General features: G+C 40.2%; 1 protein-coding gene and 1 long non-coding RNA gene across 2 annotated transcripts; one reads left to right on the forward strand and one right to left on the reverse strand.

The window, feature by feature from the left end:
- Positions 1-1,727: 1,727 nt before the first annotated feature.
- On the reverse strand, positions 1,728-24,423 carry nherf1a (NHERF family PDZ scaffold protein 1a). The gene is made up of 6 exons (XM_082544838.1): positions 23,702-24,423; positions 11,314-11,484; positions 5,521-5,674; positions 5,374-5,405; positions 2,671-2,769; positions 1,728-2,584 (listed from the first exon to the last, which is right to left on the reverse strand). Exons 1-6 carry the CDS (start codon positions 24,155-24,157, stop codon positions 2,423-2,425), a joined length of 1,074 nt encoding a protein of 357 aa, XP_082400964.1. The 5' UTR covers positions 24,158-24,423; the 3' UTR covers positions 1,728-2,422.
- On the forward strand, positions 2,776-8,625 carry LOC309713309. The gene is made up of 3 exons (XR_014278544.1): positions 2,776-4,866; positions 6,004-6,037; positions 6,271-8,625. It is a non-coding gene; the product is annotated as an uncharacterized lncRNA (long non-coding RNA).
- Positions 24,424-25,061: the final 638 nt, after the last annotated feature.

A 25,061-nucleotide genomic window follows, 5' to 3' on the forward strand; every position in this document is an offset into this window, starting at 1 on the left:
TTACAGCTGATCCATAACCTCCTCTCTGTACATTTAGCAGCTTTTTGTGTTCAGTCACATCAAATGGCTTTAATTTGCATAAGATAATTGAAGGAATATGTAATATTTTTTTCTTTTGGGGCTGTAGAAGCAGCTGTAAGTACATCATCACCATAAAAAGTTGATATGGTGATAACAGTAATATAGTTTGGCTGTTAGCAATAAAGGGAGTGTGAACTTACAAGGCAGTTCACACAACAGTCACCTCATGTCCCTTTATATTGTTGGGTAAAGACACAATTATTACCACTGTTGTCTTTCTCCACCATTATGTTATTTTTCTGTGGCCAAGAGGCTTAATAAAACAAACAAAAACCCTGATTGGATATGATGGGAATCACCATGAAAAGGTTCATTATATGCATCATTTGACTCCTCTGCACAAAATGATCTCTGAGTTCTGCCTCCTCCAATCAGTGACTGAATCAGAGGATGTTGTTAGAATGGATTAAAAAGAATATCAAACAACAGAATAATGGGCAGTTAGGAATAAAAATAGATCATTGCAGCTCAGCTCACTGAGCAGTAAAATAAACACTTTATTTCAAATGAATCATTGAAACATTGAGTGTGCTTTTGTTGATGTTTAAGGTAATGGCTGCACATTAGAGCTCTGAAACTGGATACATTTAAACATTAAAGGTTATTGTCCCATAGCCTAATAGAGGCGGAGACATTGTTTTAGTTTATCGGCAAATCTAAACTATGTGTTTTTTCCCCAGTAGATGCAATTTTAGCAGTTCAAAATAGACTTGGCAGAATATTCAAATCAAGTGCAGATACATTTATAGATTTTTTTTTGCACCACCAGCTAAATACATGCACATTCCAGTTCCAATGTTATGCACAGCTAGCATTTGCCCAAAGTCAAAGTTGACAACAGCGCCCTGTGACATCACTATGAGTCCATAACAGGCTGACGTCAGCACGTTGTAATATAAAATTGTGGAACATCAACGTTTTAGGATAGCCCTTCTCTCTGAGTGCTCCTGTTAAACTTGCTTCATAGTCGGCTCCTTAGTACTCTACAAATGTGGTAAATGCAGACAGAGATGAACAGACGTGTAAAACCTAGTACATCCCACTACCTCAGGAATTAAGTGATTCCCACTGATCTGCGTATGCTTTCACAGCCTGTATAAAACACAGTGAGGACCAGAGAGGCCACCCTTCGGAGGAAGCTCATTTCTGCCGCTTGTATCCGCGATATCGTTCTTTCAGTCACTGCCCACAGCTGGTGACCATAGGTGAGGATAGGGACGTAGTAAATCGAGAGCTTTGCTTTTACACTCTGCTCTCTCTTCACCACGACAGACTGAAGACATAAAGATGAAATATCTAAGATGTGCTTTGTTGGACATCTGCAACACCAACATCTGCTGTCACATTATAAAGCAGCTTAGTATAAGTGCAATCACATTCTTTCACCGTGCTTTGCCTCAGTGCTTATGGATTCTCCTTCACATTCTTCTTTCACCTCATGACATTTTCCATTAAAAAGGGAATTTTTGGACTGATCTGACGGAGCACCAGACTGTGCATAGAGTATAAAACAGGTAAAACTTCACCAAGCACAGGTTCATCACCCCAAGTAGCATTGGATCCTCAGTTATAACAGGAATTTCAGGAACGCTGCTTTCAGATCAGTGTTTTCAAGGTTGATCATGTGCATTAAAAACCAGACTGGGTTCCATTTTATTGATATGCTATGTTTATCAATGTTCATTAAGACATTCTACAGCACAGAGCCATCAGTACATTCTGTATATTTCCATTGGAGTGAAAGTGTGTAAGTGACGCTCGAGCCAAAAGATGCAGCTTTAAAATTGAACAGACTTCAGCAGAATCAACAAAACACAGAACATTTCTTTTCCTTGAGAATACATTTGTGTGTATATACAAATTTATCAAAAGCCACATTAAAAAGAAAAATAATAATCTCGTTTGAATCACAAATTAAGACTGAAAAAAAAAAACAAGGTAAAGAAGAGTAGACAGAGGTGCTACATTCTTTCTAAAATGTTCAGATTTAAAATCACGACTCAAAAATAATCAATAATTTCTCGTTCCTATGCCCCAAAATTCCTTTCACGCTCCTTTTCGTATGAGAAAGTGCACACTGCTAGTTCTCTTCTTGATATATTATTAACATTCATTTCTGTGTGTGATGCTGACATTTCAAACGTCATTCAAAAGTTAAGAAGTCACAGAAACCCTAAATTAAAACAAACAAATCATCATATAATACTGTTTAACATGGGAGTTTAAAATAAGCTTGATGCCACATTATTTTTCACTCAGAGCGTGGGTTGATTATTTCTCTGGATTGGCCTCTGGATGGCAGTACAGAACCACCTGGAGGACCTGAGGACGCCCGTGGTGTTTATAAGTTGCTAAACAGTTCATTCCTCTTGCTCCAGTCCATGGCCGGGGCCTTCTTGGCGCCACGCTTCTGCTGGGCTCTTTCTTTGGCCTGAGCTACTGTCAAGGCAAGACCCAGGTTGTCAATGGCTGGGGCCGGTTCTGACCTCGAAGCCCTTTCAATCTAGAAACACACATATATTCAAACAAGTTCGTTTTTCTCTGAGCTTTAAAACTATTCCAAATCTTTCAGTGGCATGGAGACAGTACCTCTGAAGGCGAGGAGTTGTTTGTTGCTGCTGGTAGGGAGCTGCTGGAAGAGGCACTGGAGACGGAAGAGCTCGCAGATACTTTAGGCTTTGCATTTATCTGCCAAACACACAACACACATTCAAAAGGGTCAACTCATCCAAAGTACAAAACACCATCCGGAAAGCATCTCAGCTTCAAAGGACATGAACATTTCGATTATGCAGAACTAGACTCTTTTCAAACCCAGTGGAAACTCAAAGTTTAGCGGTAGCTCATTTCAACTAGCTGCTCATTAGAAGCCTTTCTGAATTTCCGGAGAAAGGAAACTTCACCAAAAAAGCAAAAATAAAAGCTCATTCAATGTTAGAGTCCAACACCTGTAGCTCAGGAGGTAGAGCAGGTCATCTGCTGATCGGACAGTTGGTGGTGTCTGTAAGCCAAATGTCCTTGGGCAAAATATTAACCCCAGGTTGCTCTCTGATGCATCCATTGGAGTGAGAATGGTAGATATAAAGCACTTTAAAACATAGAAGACAGTGCTTGTGTGCATGGGTGAATGCTGTATAGAGCGCTTTGAGTACTGTGGGAGAGTAGGAAAGTGCTATATAAGACAGTCTGTGTTTTTACATCAAACAATCTGAAGCGAAGTACAAGAACACAGACGTGGTGTATTTCTTCTACGAGAGTCACACAAACATTTCTTTTTAATTATCAAGACCAAATGTGCAGGCAGAGAGAGGGGAGTGTCACCAGCAGGGGGGGCTGGTCATTCAGAGGCTCAGTGTGAGCAGTCCTCTCTCTGAGCAGACCGTTCAGGGATCGGCACATAGCCCTGCTCCTATCTGATATGCAGTGTGGAACTCACCTCATCTATGAAAATTTGGCCTCCAGTGTGGAAGCAGCTGTTTCTCTAAAAATAACCCCAGCCCCATGCTGCACACGAGCATGAGCCCTCTGCTGTAAGGTGTCTTCATCAGACGCCTCTAATAGTATTCCATTTGCACTAATGCCACTTAAAAGCCTTTTAAGTTACTGAATATCTAAGCAGGACTATTGGCCACCTGATGATAAAAGGCACACTGGAGGTCAGAGGTCAGGGTATGGATTCATGCCGCCATGTTATATAACAGCTGGTGAATGACTGATTGTTCGCTACAGAAGTCTGGCTGTATGCGAGAGTGTGTGAATGCTGCTCATTAGCATAATCCTCAAATTAAAGCCACTGCAATCCCATGATCTTCTACTCCTGTTGCCATGGTGAAGAGGTCAGCCACAATGTCACTAGAGGGGCCAATCCACAATTCCCATGTTGTCACTGGGTGTGTGTGTGTGCGTGTGTATAGACGTAGTGGGTGGTGTTTATTTTGATGACTGAGCCTGTGCTAATTAAAGGGGCATTGCACTGGTTTTCTCAGGCTGAGGAGAAGTGAGTCTGCTACATTTTGAACTCTTTATGTGACATTTGTTACTTAAGTATATGTCACACAGTTGCATCCTGCTTCACTCTCTCGGGCTGCTTAATGTTATCTCTTCAATTGCAGAAGACTCGTTAATATTAATGTCAATGCAACGACCGTGATCAATTTAATGTGGAAATTCAAAATCCTTTAAAATAACCCTACTATGAATACAGACATGTACAAAGTAGCATGCATAATTGAAGTAATGCAAATCATGATGGGACAAAGAAGAAACAATCAGAGCTTTAAATGGAACTCAATGCAAAAGCATCTTAAAGTGTAGGACCACAGACAGCCACTAGGGGGCTATTTTCAGTTGGCAGATTTTCATGCCAGATGCAACCCCAAAAATGTCTCTGCCACTGGATTCAAACCAGCAAGCTTTCACTTGGCATCAAATATATGAACCCCTGCACAGTGCCAGTTTACTTCCATGAAGTACTAAATATATTTTGTTTATAACATTATGTGTATGTGATTTTTCTTTCAGCTTTGGTCCTAATGGTTTGTGTGATGATGATCACTTTCAACATTATGCTATAATCAGGTAGATAGTAGACCTCAAAGACAGCATCTTTTGTAAAGGCTCACCACTCAGCACACTCACTTCACTAGATGCACCTTGTTTCTTTTCCTCACCTTTGATTGGGTGTGGTGCTTGCCCTTAATTGAACTCACCTGTAACTCGTTATATAAGGACTGCACTCACCTACAGCTCACTCTTTCTTCACTGCCACATGGGGCGGCAGCTGAGGTGAGTTTCTGTTCAAGTCTTCTGAGTTCATGTATTATTTTGAGTTACTTAAATCATACTTTATTTCCTTTCAGAGATAGAGTCCATGTGTGTCTTTCCTTTTGCTCATTATTTAATAAAACAAAAAACCCTGCAAGTGATTACTGACTGTTCATTCTCATCCTGACCGGATGAGCCCATGATGGTAACAATCTGCAACCTCCTCTGAACCTTCCTTCAAAACAGCATCCTTGGGGGTGTGACTGGTGTGACTCCAAACTGTCTAGTTTGGAATGATTGACAAACATTAATAACTTTGAGTCACATGCTCACTGGTTTCATTCATTAGTTTGTAGTCAGAATTTTGAAGTAGACGACACTTTCTTACTGTTCTTTAGGTTGTTTAACTGTGATAATGATCCGTTATTTTGGTAAATGTAGAAAAAATAGCCTTTTAAAGGGCATCTAGTGGTGAGAACAAAATGTATTAGCATTGTCTGTGTGTGTACGCATGCAAGGGGTCCTTACCTTGTCTTCTGCCATTGGCTCTGGAAGAGGTCCTTCAACAACAAACAAAACAGAAAAGTCCTCGTTTCACTCTGTTTCAAATAATTTTCCTCAGTATTATGTTTTGTACTTCTAAATATTAAGGAAACATAGTAAAAAGTGTGGTACCACTGATGTGTTCCTCAGTGGGCATAACATTGCATTTCTGGAAGAATTCCTCTGCCTCAGTGTCAACCACCAGTAGCCTAGTCTCGTCTCCTCCGGCCTTTATGGCTGCCACCACCTCTGAGTGCTGCATCCCAGCCACAGACATACCATTAACCTGAAGAGACAACAGGAGAAACTTAGGAAAAAGTTCTTAAATTCTAAAATGATCCATTTTCAATGTTTCCCTCCAGAGACCGAAAGTTATAGCATGGCCCATTTTACTAAAGCCTGCTTATTATTTTCTCAGTTAACGGTTTGGAGAACAACCTTATCTTTGTATTTTTGATCATGATTTTTACGTGTTATAAATCAGTAAATAAGCAGAAACATTTTATTGTGTCCAACTTAAACACAAAGACTGAATAAATAGTGACTGTATAACCAAAGGGAAGCAGAAACGATCTGAGTGTAAAATTGTTGCTCTCTAATTTTCTGTTATTGAAGGTTACACTTGGATTGACGCTCGGCTGTTTCACAGGTAGGTTTGCTGTGTCTCTGAGGACGTTCCAGGAGACAGACAGAGCCCAGCGTCCTTAGCCCTGTGTTAACTGTCTGGTATGGTGGACTATGGATTTGCCATAGAATACTAGAACTGGCAGGTCCCCCCACTGTGCTTTTTACAGATGAGAGAGAGGTTCACCCTAAGCACATGTGACAAACTTAGAAGTGTCTGGATAAGTCACTGAGAATGTTTCCTTTAATGTCATTCAGCACGAGTGATTTGATGGAGGGTCAGTGACGGTCTGGGGAAGCATATCCCTGCAGGGATGCAAAGACCTCTCTACAGGCCAGGCAACGGCACCCTGACTGCTATTAGGTATTGGGATGAAATCCTTGGACCGACCGTCAGATGCTACAGCGATGCAGTAGATGCAAGGTTCCAACATTCTGTGCACAGACTATTCGGACAGAATGTTCATGCGAAGTGTTTGTGCCCAACATCCTGTGTGCGGGATGTTCATACCCAACCACTGACTGGCCCCCATGTTCGCCTGACCAATAGACCCAATAGAACAACTCTGGGATATTATATTTGGATCCATCCGACGCCACCAGGTTGCATCTTAGAGAGTCCAGGAGCTCTGGTCCAGATCTCGGAGGACATCCTGCAGGACAACATCCATCTCTTCATTCGGAGCATGTCCTTATGTTGTCAGGCATGCATACAAGCACAAACTACTGAGTACCATTCTAAGTTGCTGCAATGAAATTTCAGCAAACTATACTAGCCTGCCACATCACTTTTACACTTGGATTTTCAGGGTGTCTATAATTCAGCTTTGAAGTAAGTTAATTTTTTACTTCCATCAAACGATGTGGCATTCTTTGATTCCAAACATGTTATTTATTTTTAATTTTTTTTAAAAAAAAAGTTCTTTATTCAATGATTCAATGAGTACGATGCATATATGAATTCGATTTAACTTTCAGTTTCAGTATCCAATTTTTACCATGCTCATTCTTTATTAGTACAACATTATTACTCACTTTTTATTACTCTTGATTTACTTCTAATGACAGAATGTTTCAACTTGACTTGGCGTGCTCAATGACAGCGACAGAATTTAGCCAGCTGATGCAGTTACTAAAACCAGCATGAAAACGAACCCTTTATTATAGTTTAGCAAAAATCTGAAACATGTACGTGTTTACCTAGATTGTGTGTGAGCTTTTACTATTGTCTGTTATCAAAGATATTGGTAATACTAACAAAGCAGAATGAAAAGCTACTGTTTATTTAACTAACTAAACAAACTGATTGGTTTACCTCATTCTGCGATCAGAACTCCCTGTGAGTGCATAGCAGTTAGTACCAACCATTTTATGTCATCACTGACAATGTCGCAAAATCTCTGAAGTGCCCAAGAGAGTGTGTTGGTAGAACGTAGGGTAGATGCTTTAAACAACTTCTTTTTGTTGAGCATGACTATGTTAAAAGCATATTTCTTGGTTTGGAAATCTATGCACTTATTTTCTTTATATTTCTCTTCATCGCCCCAGTCACTTGTTACATTCTCTAAGAAGTTTTTTGGTGCAGGTCGCTTAACATGGAAAGAGGGTTCTTCTTCCCCACAATTGCCAAGTTATTGGTAAAAGGAGACTGATTGCTGGTGTTCTGTCTCTAATATTGGGAGAATATATACATATCTTTAGATGAGTACTATTGTGAAATTGGAGCCACATAAATAAAACTGAATAAAACGAATCAGGATATTTAACACATGGTGGAGAGCATCATTCCTTTTTCTTGCATTCGTCTAACAGTAAGTTAACCGGCTTACTTTGGCAAAGAGTTTCTTTGGACAAATGGAAATACTCAGATCCATTGTCTGTAGGCTGTCACTGCCCATTCACACAGAGGACTACATATCAAGTCAGTGAACTGTCATGACAATGGAATGGACACCCTAAAGGAGATTAATGGCACTGGTGATGGCTAATATTGTGTCATACTACGAGGAGTGTTGTACTAGAATACTCCCAGAGTTGAAACTGATTAAGCACCCAGGGAGATAAGTCACTGAGGAATTTTTGTGGGAGGAAAATCGGAGAAGTTTCACCAGCTCCCACACAGGAACATCAGGAGATGGTACAGAACACCCTGCTTCAGAACCTTGACATGAACTTCCAGGACTGCCCACAAGACTCAAATTACACTAAAATTCAGCTTTTAAATCTTTACAATATCCCAAATGTAGCCTTTCTCTCCCATGCATGGGAGAAGCCCGAGTGGACAGTTTGAAAGCTTCTAATTCAGCCGACAGACATGTTAAGCAGATTAACTCTAAAGGATTATTGTCTCTCCCACACACTTAATGAGGCAGAGAATACCGATTTCTCCTTTACACCACATGTAAACAAAGAAGCTTCTTAATATTTCGGCTTCTGCTAATATTTCATTCAGTTTCTCATTTTCACACTGAAGTAATAGGATTACAGCTGATATATATATGGCTAACACAGCGCGCGCGCACGCACACACACACACACACACACACACACACACGAAAGTTGTTTAACTTTCATTATAGTCACCTTAAGGCAACTGTTGCTGTGTTTGGCACTTTTAAACCATAAAACGAGCCCTTTTAATCTGCGGTTGTGACTGTGACTGGTTCTCCTTAAGAATTTGTTTTCAGACTTTTCCTAATATGCCATCTCAAAGAGCTTTATCACAATTTATCAATTTAAGTTTTTGACTGCAAATCCTACAATTACGTAGAATACCTTTAACTTTCTGAGCTTACTGGTGTTTTAATTTTGCACCAAAATTATTGTGGCTTGGACTTCCCAAATGTCTCAGCAGCGTTGCACTCTATAGCGACGGGATACTGGCATTGCCTATCCCTAGCCTGGTAGAGGAGTTTAAATGTGCAAAAGTGAAGCTTGAGATGTCACTCACAGACTCCCGGGACCCCATAATGAGAGGTACTGCTCCCACCCTAGCAACGGGGAGGAAGTCGACCCAGCCACATCTGTGCTACAGGCCAAATCTCCTCTTTGACATCGTGACGTGGTGGGTCACATCCAAAAGGGCAGAGGAGGATTCGGTCTTGGAGCAGTAACACCTCGGTGACAACAGGCATCTGTAACCGAATGTCGAAAGTAGTGGAGGAGGTGCGACGACAGGAGGAAACAGTCAGACATGCTAGAGCCGTAGCGCTGGCCAAGCAGGGTCGCTGGATGAATTGGGAGAGTGTTGAAAAGAGGAAACTCATGGAGTGAAATCTGGGGAATGAAGTCTAATAGACTAAGTTTCATCATCCGAGCCACGTACGATGTGCTACCTTCCCCAATAAATCTGCAGATGTGGTTTGGAAAGGACCCAGCCTACCTCCTGTGTACAGTCCCAGCCACACTCAAGCATATCTTGGTTGGTTGAAGGACTAGCCTTACTCAGGGCAGATACACATGGAGACACAACCAGGTTCTCAGGTGTCTGGCTGAGAAAGTTGAGCGCAAAAGGAAATCCATCAACGCTCAACCCTTCACGAAGCAAGAGGACCGTCAATTTTCATCAGCATTTGTCCGGGAGGGAGACGAGCCGAGGTCGAACCCCTCAACCCCAGACCTGGGCCCGCTGAAGGTTGCCAGGGATTGGCAAATGCAAGTGGACTTGGATCAGAGGCTAATTTTTCCTACAGAGATCGTAACAACAACTCTGCGACCAGACCTCGTCCTTTGGTCTAACTCCCATAAACTTGCGTATGTCATTGAGCTGATGGTACCATGGGAGGAAGCAATTGAGCGTAAGAAGCTGCGGTATGCCAACTTGGCAGCTGAGGCAGAGGACAGAGGCTGGAAGATCAAGGTGCGCCCGGTGGAAGTGGGGTGCAGGGGCTTTGTTGCCAGTACAACAGCAAAAGTTCTTAGAGAGATTTGGATCAGAGGACAGGCACAACGGCAGGCTATAAGAGAACTAGCTAACACTGCTGAGAGGACCAGTCACTGGCTATGGCTAAAACGGGCTGACATCACTTGGGCATCTAAGGCAGTCAGCTAACCGCGATACACATGCCAAGGATTGATCGACTGGTGGTGGGCCTGCCACAACAGAGGGCGTCGAAAGGGTAAAACATAACATTAGAATTTTTGGTGGTTGACTGCTACAGTCTCAGGGCCTCCTGGGGACTGTGCAGTTAACCTCATGGTAGTAAAACTAAAAAGAAGACTGAAAAATGTTCCGCTCTTCTCCCCTCTGCTCTTCTCCCCTTTTCTGGGAGGCAGTGGGGAGGTAGAGCGTACAGCCCGATCCGGTGGGGAGGTGTGGGAAGCCAGATCGGGCGCCCCCCTTCCGGCTCTCCTCTCTGCTCTCTCCTATCTTATCTTACTTGTCTTACTCCTCTCTGTCACCTTTTCTGTCTCTTTGAAGAAACGAGGCTCCATAAATGCTAAAGAGGTAAGTATTTCTCAGTTGCAGTGAATAGATAGAATAAACTGTAGAAAATTAAACAGGAGAAAGAAGAAGACAAAAACAATTTTAACATAAACCAGTGACACACTCCGGGGTCTGATCAACCCTGGCAGAGCCTCCTTGTATGAGGGTGTCTAGTGATAATGGCCGAAACACCTGATGAATCCAAGGTCCACTACTGATGATGTGTCCCACATTTGAACAATTTGGATCTGATTTCTAATCCCTAACCCTAACCAGGGAAAATGGCAGGTTAGGTTGGGTAAAAGAACAAAAGTTGAGGCACACAACAATGTACGCTGCTGGTAAAGTTTCTGGGCTGCTTTCCTCATAACAGCCATCCCTCAAGATTTTCTCCATTAAAAGCAATGCATTGTCTGGGATTGTAACATCTAGTCCTTTACTGAATCATGTCAAAAATCTTTCTTCCCCTAATGTTATACTTCCCTCAGTATTATTTTCAATATTCTTTGAATGTCACATTGTTTTCTTCTTCTTCTTCTTATATCGTCTTTCCTTACACTCAGTAATAAAATCCAACTTTGATCACAAAGTTTCACACTAATTTTCAAACATAATTGTCTTTGATCTTCTTGGTTATTGTTGCTATTTAACAATAATAATAATAATAATAATAATAATAATAATATTTTAAAAAATAATAATAACAATAATAACAACATATTTGGTTTCTTATTGTGTGACGTTTTTAACGACAGGTGAAAAAAAGCAATGGCCACAATACTGAACTGTGCCATCATCTCTTGTCGTAATGGGTGTTGTTTATCAACAGCAGCTGCTGTCAAAGCACAGGGATATCTAAAAAAGTGAGTGTGTACCTGGATGATCTTATCCTGCGGCCTGAGGCCGGCGCTGTGTGCTGGAGAGTCCTCATCCACAGCTCTGATGAACTGGCCTGGTCTTGACTTCTCGCTGTGCAGGTTAAAGCCGTAGCCACCGGGGCCCTTTTTCAAGCGGCAGAGACGAGGCCGGCGCCCATCTCTCTCCTCCTACACAGGATCACACATGAAACTCAGTGTGAGAGTTCAGCCTAAAGTGTAACATTTTACTCTCATAACATACATATTCATACACATCGGTGCTTCGTCAAAATTATTAATCTGTTCTTCTAATTTTAAATATAAACCTGTCACAGTTATGAAGAAACCATAATTATAATACTCGGAGCAAGACACAAAGTATTTAACATAATACTTTATATTTAAGACTATTTAAATCAAAACAATCACAGGTCATGACTCAAAACAGAAAGTTAGGAGATACTGATAAAAACTAAAAAACAACATTACAATGATAAAATTATCAAAAAAAATAAAAATGGTACCATTTCTAGCACATTCTCAAAGTCATGTACTATCATCCGCTTATTAGAAACACCAACTAACCCGGCCCCACTAACTACATCTCTTTGGACTGTGGGAGGAAGCTAGAGAGAACCCACGCAAACATGTGGAGAGCATGCACAGAAAGATCAAACCCAGGACCTTGCTGCTGTGAGGCAACAGTGCTAGTCACAGCTCCACCGCTGCACAACTTGATATAAATAAATAATGATATCACATTTTAACATTTAGTACAATGCCAATTCTTTTTTATATATTATTTTAGAATTCGGACTTAATTTTTTATTGAAACTGTACATCAGTCTAGCACACGGGTGACACTCTTAAATCTCGTTATTCTTTGCAGTGAATCAGTAAAAGCAGAATGCAGGAAATCATCTATTTGTGATTAGAGTGTGTGACGAGGTTTATGTCTTATGTCAACCTGAGATGCCACATCAACAGTTCCTACATGTTTGTTCTACGCTGCAAGGTTTGGACATCATGCAAAGTCCCTATTAACATATTGTAGACATGAAGCTTCTTCAAATAACGTCAAGTACATTAAATGTTCATGTATATAATGAGGTAAGATGGGTAACCGAATGAAGCAGCAGCATCCTGGCTCTGCTGCTCAGGCTAATCCTGCTGTGACCTGTGCCTAGTTAAGTGTTTAATCCAACATATGTTCTTATAGTACTGTAATCACACATGTGCTCCTGTGCTGACATCATGAACTTTATCTTTATTACAAGGCTCTTGGAAATGATTACAGATTTTCTAATACCTCACTTTCTCTCTTCTAAACATTCACTGTTAGTAAACTTAATTAACAGAACATTTGTATATAGACTTTTTTTTATTACTTATTTATTTAATTTTCAAAGTCCTAATTATAGCATAGGCCACAATACCAACATATTAATTAAGAAAATCTTTTATATACTTAATTTAAACTTCAACTAAATTATTCTAATTTAGAACTGTTGCTGGCCACGTCCACCCCTTCGTGACCACAGTGCCCCCATCCTTGCACCTCAGTAGAGACTTTGATACTGATATTTTATTACAGAGAACAGAGCATGTGTAGGTCTTAAAGATACTCCGCCACAGCACTTTGAATCATATCTATCTAACAGACTCCATTTTGTTATTTGTGATGCAAATAAAACATAAAATACTCACATACAAAGTCTCGAATAATGAGGCCCCATCTTATCTTGGAGACCTCATAAAATCACATCACCATGATCAATAATAACAGCACTTGGCTCTCAGACTGCAGCTTTTCTGGTTGTTCCAAGAGTAATTAAAAGTAGAATGGGAGGCAGAGCCTTCAGCTTTCAGGCCCTTCTTCTGTAGCACCAGAATTTGGGAGACAGACACGGCTCTACTTTAAAAATTAAGATTAAAACTTTATTCTTAGATAAACAGTTATAGTGTATAGTTAGGGCTGGATCATGTGACCCTGAAGCCTCCTTTTGTTATGCTGCAATAGGCCTAGTTTGTACCAAGTGTTCCTTCTTCACTCACCTCTTTTCACTCTTGTGTCTTTACATGTTACTGCGAATGTAATGAAGATTTATTATTTATCTCTGGCTTTTGTTTCATCGCCCAACCTCCAACCAGTCGCAGTGGATAGCCCTGCCTGAGTGTGGTTATACTGGAGATTTCTTTTTAAAAAGAGAGTTTTTCCTTCCCACTGTCACCAAGCGAGTGCTCCGTATTATTGTAGGGTGTTTATCTTACAATATAAAGCACCCTGAGGTAGGGCTGGGCGATATGACCCAAAATTCATATCTCGATATTTTTAAAAAACTCGATATATCGCCCAGCCCTACCCTGAGGTGACTGTTGTTGTGCTTTGGAGCTAAATAAATTAAGTTGAATTGAACTGAATCTTCTGAGGCTTCTAGCAGGATATTGTGCCTTGTCAGAAACCTCAAGCTCAAACAAAACAAGTTACAATTGAGCACCTTTGGGATGTGGTGAAACGGCATATTTGCACCATGCAAATCTTCAGCAACTGTATTAACTGGTAACATGTCAACATGAACCAAAGTCTCTGAGGAATGAATGACCTGTATCCAACACACAATAAAAGCTGTTCTGGGGGTAAAACGGGCTCCAACTAGTACTAGCAAGATGTAACTACAGACAGACAGATCTCAACAGTGCATACTGAAAAGTTCCACGTTCTTTTCTTTTTTCAACAGGAAGTGGCTTCCATATTTAAGAACCCTTTTAAAGTCAGCATGTGGAGTCAACAGCCGTCTGTAAATTATTGCCTGCCAAGTGTTTTTTCAAGATCAGCCACTGCAGCCTCAGCACTGAATCGAGGCACCGCTCCCTCCTCCCAGGCAGTGACACTGTGGATAATACACTGAAGCAGAGGTTTATATGAAATCAGGCCGGTTGATGATTGCTGAAAAATGATGGGTTGAGGCGATAGTCAGGTGCAACCTTTGGATGGAATCACACATTTATGACACAGTCTGTTAATGATGATAAGGATGACAAAGTAACTGAGGTGGAAAGTTACACCAAAGGAATGCTGCGAGCAACGGTTATATCACAAAGGCAGAATCACACCTTTGGTTATAAGTACCACCTAGAGCTGCAACAATCAGATAACAAATCAGCTGGCTGATATGGCACATAGTTTGATTTTAAAATAATGATTCAAGTTATTGCTCGAGGGGAAGCTACAATTGTTGCCTTATTAGATAAACAGGAAACTGAATATTTACAAAAGGCAAAACTGGCATATTAGTTGAAAATATATTTGCAAAAACCAAACAAAGCTGCATTTTATGAATATTCTGTGAGCACCAAATTGACAATGGGTAATTTTCAGACACTGACATGGATATATTCTATTTGCCTAAATAACAGGGCAATATTCACAAACATCACATCAGTCTCATTTCAAACAGCAGGCAACTGCAGGTATATATCAGGTACTAGACTAGCTGGTAGAAACAGTGCACAGTTTAATCTGTTTACTGCACCATAGGTGAGCCTGAGAATCAACCTATGGCAGAGCAGCACAGCAGGTGACCAGGAATAGACTGCCAGCCCTCATACTTCAGTCTCTCTGTTGACATCAGTGACTCTTCACAGCGAGGGGAAGAGAAACACAGGCTTTGACTTCACAAGCCAGGCAAGTGTTTGTCGTCAGACCACTTTTTGTTCCTAAATGTTTAATACAGCCCTGCTGTTTCTGTCAAACTGGACTCTAAGAGGCCCCAAAAGCCCAAAGTCTAGGCATGGTGACAACACTCAGCAGGGAAATGGAGGACGGAGAGCAGAAACTCAAAGCCAGGCTAGCTTTCCTTTAGATTAGACTCAAAATTGGATTGGACACTTTGTGCCTGGAATGAGTAAAATCCTCATCATTGTATTGTTTTCAAACTACTGGGTCTGTTAGCAAGCAGGTCAGCAGGTGTCTCTGCACTGTTTTCTCCCTCTCTGTATGAACAGGCTGGAGACTGTTTGCTAAAGCAGGGAACTGAGTAAATATAGACAGAAAAATATATGAGAAGCACAGAGAATGTCATGTTATGAACTCCCTCAGCTTTTGTCTGATTTCTTGAGTGCATTGAGTCCGACTCAACTTTTCAGATGATTTTGTTTCATGTGCAGGAAATACAGCATCAGCAAATTCGCACAGACACGTACACACTCACACTGCAGTGACAGTGAGATTTGTATGATAATAAAAGTGCTGGGTAAAGTCCAGCAGTGCCCTTTTTACACACACTGTTGCTAACCAATCAGGATGCATTTTCATTATTCATTAGCGAACTAGTTACTGACCATTAAAAGGGGTTTCCACATCATAGAAAAGATTAGGCAATTTTTTTCCAATTTCTTAACACTAAAGGAGAAAAACCAAAGTTGCGTCCATCAGCTACTATTTACGTTAGCCAGCAGGCTACTTGTAATGTTTAGATGCCTCAACCCAACTAACATAAGCATCTGCTGTGCCTTGTAAACTCAATCATAATTTGCATAATACATCCATGCATAACTTCATTACACATGTTATGTACTGAGCAGGTATAGAGCGCTTTGAGTACTCCGTGAGAGTAGAAAAGCGCTATATAAGAATCAGTCCATTTACTTTAAGTACACTGGCAGCATTAAAATCATACAATTTTTAGATTTAAAGAAATGTAATCCATGCTAACAAATCTCAGACAACAAGGAAAACAATATTAAATGTGACCAACAGGCATCAATATCATCAATATCTCTAAGCTTAATTGGTTGGTTGTATTGTGTTGCTGATTGACAGGGGGTATGCACTGTACTGGTTGGTATCAGTGTGCATGTTTCATCTGCACATGTTACTTGTGATATAATCTAATTTTGTGCCTGCATAGAAAAAATATCTGGTGTGTGATCTGCCATAAGCAGCTGCAGCGTAAACGTAGGATTACCCAGCGTTGGTGTGATGGTCCAAGAGGCATGGAGCAGCCATGATAAACATTCTCTAAGCTTGTTCAATATCAAAGGTTAATGGTTTTACAGCTGACTATAGTTAAACATCAAATCCTGTGCTTTAACCTCATCATAATGACAGCTGGGAGGACCTTGTACTGAGGGAGTGAGTGATGTGAAAACTTTATGACCATCTATGCCACACAGATAAAAGCTACTCCTCGAACAGGGTGTAAATGGAAATTCTGAACTGCACTAACCTGTGTCTGCAGAACTGTACATACCAGGTTTGTCAGTATTATGTAACCAACAGCCCCTCTTACCTCTGCTAACAGCCAGAGTTAAATAACTGATTTAACCAGGATTTAAACTTCTGTGGTTACAATGTAACCAACATTAGTGGTCTATGTTGTTGCCAGCACTTGTGCTTGTGGTGGTACGTTACAACTTACTTACCTTGTGGTCACGTCCTGGTGTTCTACATGTCGTGTCAGCACATAAAAAACAAAAAAACATGGGACTTTTTCCCAGTCTGGGTCTCCAGTCTTTGCTGTGGTTTATTTGGGGGTTTTTTTGGAGGCAAACACATTTATCCCCCAAGGTTTACCACATCTTTGGTCTTCTTTGGTCCATTACCTCCAGTTTCAACAATCTTCCTACAGGAATTTGATGACATTTGTGAATCCTTATATTGATGCTATGATTATTATTACTTATATTGAGGATGATTGTTAAAATTCAAAAACAGTGCCAAAAAATTATCTGGAAATTAAAGTAGAAATCAACAGTACTGAAAAGGCCAATTAGCCACAGAAGCTGTGGGCTACGCTGACCTGACATGTAGTTATATTGCTAGAGAAGTGCATGTGAGACTATGCTGTAGCTTAGGGGGTAGGATTTCAAAGGCGTTTACAGTCTATGTTTGTGCACTTTAGAAAAAGGAGTCAGTGCTTTAGTGCCTGATATCCAGTTATTTCAAACTGCTCAGCCACAAACTGACTTTACTTCCTGATATATGCACTAATATTTAGTTTTGCCTGACAAGCTTATTTGCTTACATAATCAAAACCAAACATATATGCCTTTGTACACAGCTTTATGGTTATCATTAATCGGCTGAGACAAAAAACAAACAGTGATGTTTCAGCACTATAGCAACTAGCTAAAAGGGCAGGAAGTGGTTTCTTCGCCTGTTCCACCCCAACACCCGAACAACTCTGCAGAGGAACCCGCTGTCTGTGTCAGTCTGTGTGTATATGAACACACATTTGCTCTGGTTGTATGTTTATATTTAGAAAATCCGCTACTGAAACTGTTGTTTTTGTCAAGACCAAGTATGTCCTTTACTTATTTTCTCTAGTGGCTATTGAACTAACTTGCTTAGCTTTACATGGTAGCATGATATCAAAATGAGCTCACAGGAATTAAAAACAAAAACATTACATATACAGTCCTATAAAAAAAAAGAAACCTTTGATTGGATTCTATTTAGTCCTGTGAAAAACTACACCCCGTGATTCAATACCTTTTTGGGAGTTCATGGTCACCCAGTGACTGCTGGGTACCACTTCTGTTGCTACAAAACAAGCCTAAATCATCCGTCTCTACCACAGGGGTGGGTAACTCCAGGCCTCAAGGGCCGGTGTCCTGCAGGTTTTAGATGTGTCCTTGATCCAACACAGCTGATTCAAATGGCTAAATGACCTCCTCAACATGTCTTGAAGTTCAGGGGCCTGGTAATGAACTAATCATTTGATTCAGGTGTGTTGACCCAGGGTGAGATCTAAAACCTGCATAACATGGCCCTTGAAGGCCGGGAGTTCGACACCCCTGGTCTAAACCACCTACAGTTGTTTATATGCTAACCTGTGCTGCTATATTTTTTAGAAAGAAGCTTTCTGTCCTGGGAATTCTTCCAAAAGAGCCACTTGTCCAGTCTTTTTCTATCCGGTTGTTCAGTCTGACGTCACTAGCCGTGTCTGGGCCTAAACTCCGCTGCAGGTCCATATATCAAACGATCACTGTGGCATTACTGAGAGTTGAAAAACTGTCTAAAGTCTTTCATCTTTAATAAAATGATCAGCGTTCTGCTCTACCAGGTGTAACAATTGAGTTCAACATCCAGGCATCCATGAAAACGGAATTTATGACATTTAACGGAGTTAGAGGTTAGCAGGAAGTTAGCTCGCTAGCTTCTATCTAAATACAATATAGCATGTCCTGACTGCGGGGTTTTGGAAACAAATTAAAACGTACAGCTCTGTTATCACTTCCAACATAAATGAAGACAGAAAACTAAACAGCAGTGACATTTGTAGGGTTACTGAAGTTTGGCAAGCTATAGCTAATGATGTGCTACGTGATCGCTAGCGACACAGCTATGTTAGCATAATATAAACAAGCTAACTTTTTTTCCCACTCGATAAAAGTTAACCTGAGTGTTCTCGGTGATCAGGAACAAATGTAATCGCATGGCAGGATGCTGTAAAAGGACCAAACTTCAGCCAGGAGAACAACTGAGATAATCCATCCACAATACGAGGTTAGTCATTCATATACTGCTGCATGGGCTGGGCTGTAGTTACATCCTAAGGTTTTAAAAACTGAGCTTAAATAAATGATTAGCGGTAATAAAAGCCGAGGGAGGTCAACAGTGATCACTGACTGTTTTAGGAGCTTTTTGAGATTAAATAGAAGAAAATACAAAACATTAAACATGTTAACAACACAAAAGCCATATTAAACGCAGACTACTTTAGGCCCGGAAATAGGATTCATCACGTCATCACTTAACAACCGGATTTCTATTAATTTTAACATGTAACATGCTAACTGAGGCCTTCAGAGTAGCTCGTGAGTTTTTGCAAGAGCTTGGAGAGGAACTAGAAGTCTTTGAGTTAGGTGAGCCAATTGTTCTTCCTCTTTGTTAGATAGGCGAGCAAATGAAGTTCTTCTGTGCTAATTTTATTATTTGGCTGAGGTGGAGCCGGCAGAATACCTTGTGAACCCATTTGTGGTTTTCCTGAAATATCCCATTAGAAGGATGCTCTGAGGAGGGCCCAGGGATTTATGGAAGAATTACCACATCCTACCAGGAGCTGATGGAGGTGGTTGGGAGAAGCATTACTTTGTTAAGCCGCATGCCACCATCAACCAGATACAGATAAGCAGTAGCAACATATTTCAGTTCAAGCATGTTTTGGTCTATGTGCACACTCAGTCTGTTTTGTCATACTGAATGCCCAATTTAGCTACTGCTGACTGATCAGAGCTGAAAACAGGCTGAGCCCACAGCTTGGTGACACAGGAGCCCATATGTACCAAAGTATCAATGCACTCAGAGTTGAAAAGAGGGAGAGATATCAAAGATGCTTTCCTAATTGGTTGCAACAAATGTAATTATAATCTCTGTAATACCAAAAAGCCTGAGCAGTGGATATAAAAGGCTTTCTCCAGACAGCTTAACTATACAGTTCATCCACAGCCTGAGCCAACAAAATGATGACAGAGGCTGAAAGTCTCCTCTACTTTGGAAGGTCCTTAAATAGCCTAAAACGCCTAAAGTGAATGGTTGTCTCCATGTTCTTCAATGTTACGAATGAAGGAGAGAATCTTGGATAATAAACACAGTATTTTGTAAACTTTGGGAATGTGCTCAGTCAGATGATACCAACAGCAGTTTAATGGAGTTTGTTTTGGACGGCAGTCCATACAAAGAATCCTCTGAGAGAAAATTGCTCCCCATGGCAAAGTATTCAAATTCTGGTCCCAATCACAAATTTATAACTTTAGCATACACTCTGTACAAGGAGAATCAAAATACTACACACTCCTTGAGATGTTTTCTATGTTCTGAAAGCTATAACTTGCAATACGTGGGACCCATTTGATGCATTACATGATCACTGCTGAGAGGTCCAAACGATTTCTACCATCCACACTATTAATTCCTCAAAAATCTACTTAGACAATAGAAAAGGTAGTTTACTATGTGCAGTTCCAGCAATAGATGGGTATAAATATCCTAAGTCCTACCCATCCCTTTCAACTGAAGTTGATAGGCAGCTTGGCTATTAGTAGCTATCAATCATTTTTACGACTGAGTTGGTTGTTGTTGCCATTTTAATGAAATATTAGCACAGAAGCTTAGAGAGTCGGAGATTATACAGAGGGGGATTTTGCAACAACCTGAAAAGACTTTGGAAAAACCATTAAAAAAACACAACAAACTAAAATGTGACAATTTCTTAGACTTCTCCTGGGTGCTGATGTTGCAGTATTGTTGCAGTATTGTTGAGTACTCAGGTATTCAACCCAAGTACTGACCAACTGCAGAAAAAGTGTCTACCTGTGCCAAAACTCTGAGAATAAATAGCCATAGCCATAGGCTAAATTGATGTGGCTATGTGATGACTATGTCTGTGCAAAGTAACCAACACAGCAGGTATACAGAGCCTTCAGGTTGCAGAGGGATTTCCAGTAATATACTGTGCAATCCTTTCCACTCCATTCTTGTATTTTTATATATACATCTTTGCATGTACATAATTTTATCTACTGTCTCCAGTACTTTGCATTTGTCCTGTTTGTCATTTTTTTGTTTGATAAAATGACCTCAACAGTCATTACACAAGAGAGATTACCTATCGAGTGGAGATAATAAAATTAGTAAGTGGTAAAACACCCATATGCCTATCACAGTTATATCAGTATGAGAATATATTGTTTGTTGGTCGACGTTTAAACTGCAGCAGAAATATCATAGACTTTGAGCTCATTATCTCATAATCTACTCACCATGCAACACTCACACTCCTATAAATGGTTCAGTGAAAGTTCAAAAATCCACCTATTAACAGACTCAGGGTTGTAGCACAAATAAAACAATGAGAAGAAAACTATAATCTTCAGTAGGCGCAGAGGAATACATGAACTTTTCAATGCACACAAAATAAAGTCTATGTGTGATTACATCCACCTGCATTTTCCCTCAGAAATGACTTAAATGTCTACTCAAAGCCTTGTTCTCCACAGGCAATCACTGTGGACAAAGCCTCTTTTTGCTGCCGGGGATCTCTATGGTGACCAACAGACAACCTCAGTGTAGTGTGAAGACTCTGGAAGCTCGAATGGTACATGCTAACATGCTCACTTAGTTTGTGCTTTTATGTGACATGAAAAAAAAATATTTGCAGAACAAGAAGAAGATATCCAAGTATGTCATGGAATTTTAGGAAAACTGAAATCATGTATCGTTTCACCACAAGCAAGGCTACCCAAGTGTATCCCACTGAATGGCCAATATCACACAATCAGAAAAGCTCTGCCAAGTTTCCCATCAGGCAGGAATTTCGCTGATGGTTTGTAGCAATACAGACAAGCCAATACACACTTTACACGTAGTGTAAAGTCAAGGGGCAAAGATACAGGCAGATAAAATTCCAGTTAAATAGAAGCACAGCAAAAGGTGGGAACTTGGTTCACATGGAATGTAGAAATGCTGTATGTTTGATGAATGAGATACTTTTGCAACTTTAACAATAATGATTTAGAGGGCCACTGGAGTAACTTCTTAAATCCTTGCCAAGTCCAAAGATTAGAAACTATGTTATAACAAATGGGTGCAATGAATGCTTTTGTGATAACAGATAACCAGTGGTATTACACAAGCAAAAAGGAAAAGTACATTTGGAAGCTCACTTTAACAAACAGGCAATAAGTAAGAATTTACACAAGAATATCAAATTGACAGGGTTTCTGCCAGATGATTACAATTATGGTGGCAGTGGCTGCACCATGCAAAACACAAGACTCAGAAATCCGATAGTCAAGGCCAGCAACATCTAGCTCTTAACCTAATGTTACGTAGCCCAAGAGCTAGCTTTACAAACATTAGCTCAATGAGCGCTTGACGTAATGGTCCTCTAACTGAGCTTCGCCTCTGAGTTTGGACAGCTAATCCGTTATCTATTTAAATCATTTTTTTTTAAAATTGTACAGTGTAGCATTAGCTATTTGTCATAGCTATTTGTCATAGGTGGCCACGAGTGAGATTAGCTAACACTGCTACTACTGCATTTCCATATAAAAAAGTTAGAACAGCTAGCAGTTATTGCTGTGCAAAATATCAACTCACTTTAGTTAGGATGGACATTCCGTGCTCTGGTTGCTTATGTAACTGTTTATGTATTTCTCACCAGATTACGCCACAGTCAGCAATGTCCTTTGTTTCCACAAGTAGTCGCTTCGGTCAGTCAGCTCAAAGATGAAGTTTGAATGAAGAATAAGTTCTATAGTGATGCTAGTCTCTTCCTACGTGAACCGGGTGTTCTGGGCTTCATGAGGCTAGCCTCTGACTAGGCCTTATTGTGTGAGAAACAAAGAACTTGTTTTAAAAGTAATTAATTATTCATTGAGTAGCAGAAAACATGAAAACACACTTGTTTTGTAAGTCCCCCCCTCTTTATAACTTTCAACCTGCTTATAGTAAACACATTTTCCACTTGCTCTGGAAATAAAATAAAAAAAATCCACTTTTTCCTGAGAATCCTTAATAAAAACCGCTCTCCATTCTGAGACCTGAACACAGCTTAACACACCTCCAGGCTATTTTGCAATGCTCTTACACAACATTTAAATCTGGGTCCAGACTTTGCACTGGCTAAACAGTTACATAGCAAACAAATTCTTGCCATGTTTGTGACCGCTTCAAACCATAACCTTATAAAATGCTTTCATAACTGACAGAAAATGCTCTGCCTTACAAAGAGGCATGATTGTGGTGAACAAATGAAAGAAAACATGTCATAGTACTCCACCAGTTACGTTGACAGGTCCCTGAACATTACCATTGCACCAAATGACGTCACAAACCCTCTAACATACCTTAATATTTTGAGTGTTTGAGTAATAACCACATTCACAGCAGTCTCAGCTCTCAGTGAGATCATTTTAGATAATATTAAAAATGAAAAAAAAAAAAAAAGACACGCTCATTCTCAGAATGTATCAATTGTGACACATTTCCTGGACAAACCTGACAAGAAATTCAGTACAGAAAGCAGACAGGATCTGATACACTAACATTCTGTTGAGCAGACACCCGTTATTACCGCAGTGTGCCACATCTTTGTCATAGATAGCAGTGCATATACTTTCATGTATTTTCATGAACTAAAACTATGCCAAAAACAACCTTTAAGATTAATGGAGTAATGAATAATAATAATAATGATACAAGAAATACAACTCACTCCTAGTCAAGAAATTAACAGCTGACCATTTTGACGTTCGACCTTACAATTCCACGTGTCTACCAGTGTGGGTTTAATTAGAAAAGAAAAAACTAAAAACAACACTTTAAAAAAGAAAGGAAAGTTCAGGGTACATTAAATAAAGTTTAGTACTCACTTAAGTGAGTTTCTGCGCTTTACTGTACCTTGGTGCTTGAGCTGACACTATGCCTCTCGGATCTCTCTGAGGAAGAATCCCCGTTCTCAAGCGGGGCAGGGGTGCCGTTGCTCTGAGTGTCCCCGCGGTCTGAGTCGCTGTCACTGCCTGGTATGGGAATTCCTTCTGTGACGAATTCTTTCCGACATTGTAGGTTGTGTTTTTTCAGCAGCTCCGAGGTCTCGGGGTCCACCACAATAAGCTCTAAAGCCCCAGAGGTTGCCCGTATCTTGGCGACCACTTGCTGATGACTGTCCCCCTCTACGTTCTCCCCATTCACGAACATCAATCGGTCTCCAGCCAGGAGCCCGGCCTCGGAGGCGGGAGTGTCGGACTCCACGAGCCTGATGAACTGCCCGATCTTGCCCTTCTCTCCGTGCAGGTGGAACCCATACCCGCTGGGTCCTTTCTCGAACACACAAAGCCTGGGTCGAGGTTTTGACATGTTGGCGTTTTGTTAACCAACGAAAACTTTTAGCCCCCTATTCAAACAACTTTCAAACAGTGAGCTTACGAAAAGAAACTGACACCTGTTGCGCACAGTGACTTTGCTACAGTTCTACTTCCGTTGAACTAAGTCTCAGTGAGATTTCCGCTGCTAATGTTGCCTTTTGACTCGTTTCACAGATCCACCCCTGTGCACTATGTTGCAACGTCTGGGTTTTTTTTTTCCGACTCCAACCTAACACGGTCCCGTCTTCAGTGGCTCTACCACGAGTCAAGTTAACGCATTCAAATGAACATCCGCCATCAAATTTTCAAAATAAAACACATAGCGTAAACCATCATCATTCTTCTTTATTATTATTATTATTATTATTATTATTATTATTATTATTATTAATAATAATCAGATACATATTTTAGTAGGCAGGGTAATACATTGCATTTTTCAAAGACCAGATAACTGCAAGTATATGTTTAGTCCTTAGAGTGGTTCGTTTTTAATGTTCACAAAAAATAAGAGGCATGCTTAAAAAAATAAAATCAAATGTACCTCTAGCAGTCAGCTGGTCAAAAGAAAATACATAATACAGAATGATACTGTTATTTCCTTTAAGACTTTATCTGTACAGTCAAACACACTACCTTAATAAATGTATTATTGAACCTGTATTTTTCTAGTACAGGGACATATCATAATTTTAAAAAGTGGTGTTAGAAAACTGTTACATGTCTTTATACAAATTGAGCATTTTAAATGTTTAGAGTAAACCAGCCTGATTGGATAGTTTTACTGTTATATAGCCCATACAATATTCAGTCACAGTATTTAAAATATAAAAATCATATGGTCTAACCAAACCTCACATAATGTCCAATCAAATTTTAAGAAAATTGTACGATAT

Source organism: Aulonocara stuartgranti (genome assembly GCF_965226115.1).
Source record: "Aulonocara stuartgranti genome assembly, chromosome: 8".
In the NCBI taxonomy this organism is placed as follows: Eukaryota; Metazoa; Chordata; class Actinopteri; order Cichliformes; family Cichlidae; genus Aulonocara; species Aulonocara stuartgranti.

Excerpts from the sequence above, each read along its gene's own strand:
- nherf1a (XM_082544838.1), bottom strand. The coding sequence starts at position 24,157 with ATGTCAAAACCTCGACCCAGGCTTTGTGTGTTCGAGAAAGGACCCAGC. Across the intron at positions 11,485-23,701 it reads GTGTCAGCTCAAGCACCAAG|GAGGAGAGAGATGGGCGCCG; the intron begins GTACAGTAAAGC and ends GATCCTGTGTAG. Across the intron at positions 5,406-5,520 it reads CACTGAGGAACACATCAGTG|GACCTCTTCCAGAGCCAATG; the intron begins GTACCACACTTT and ends TTGTTGTTGAAG.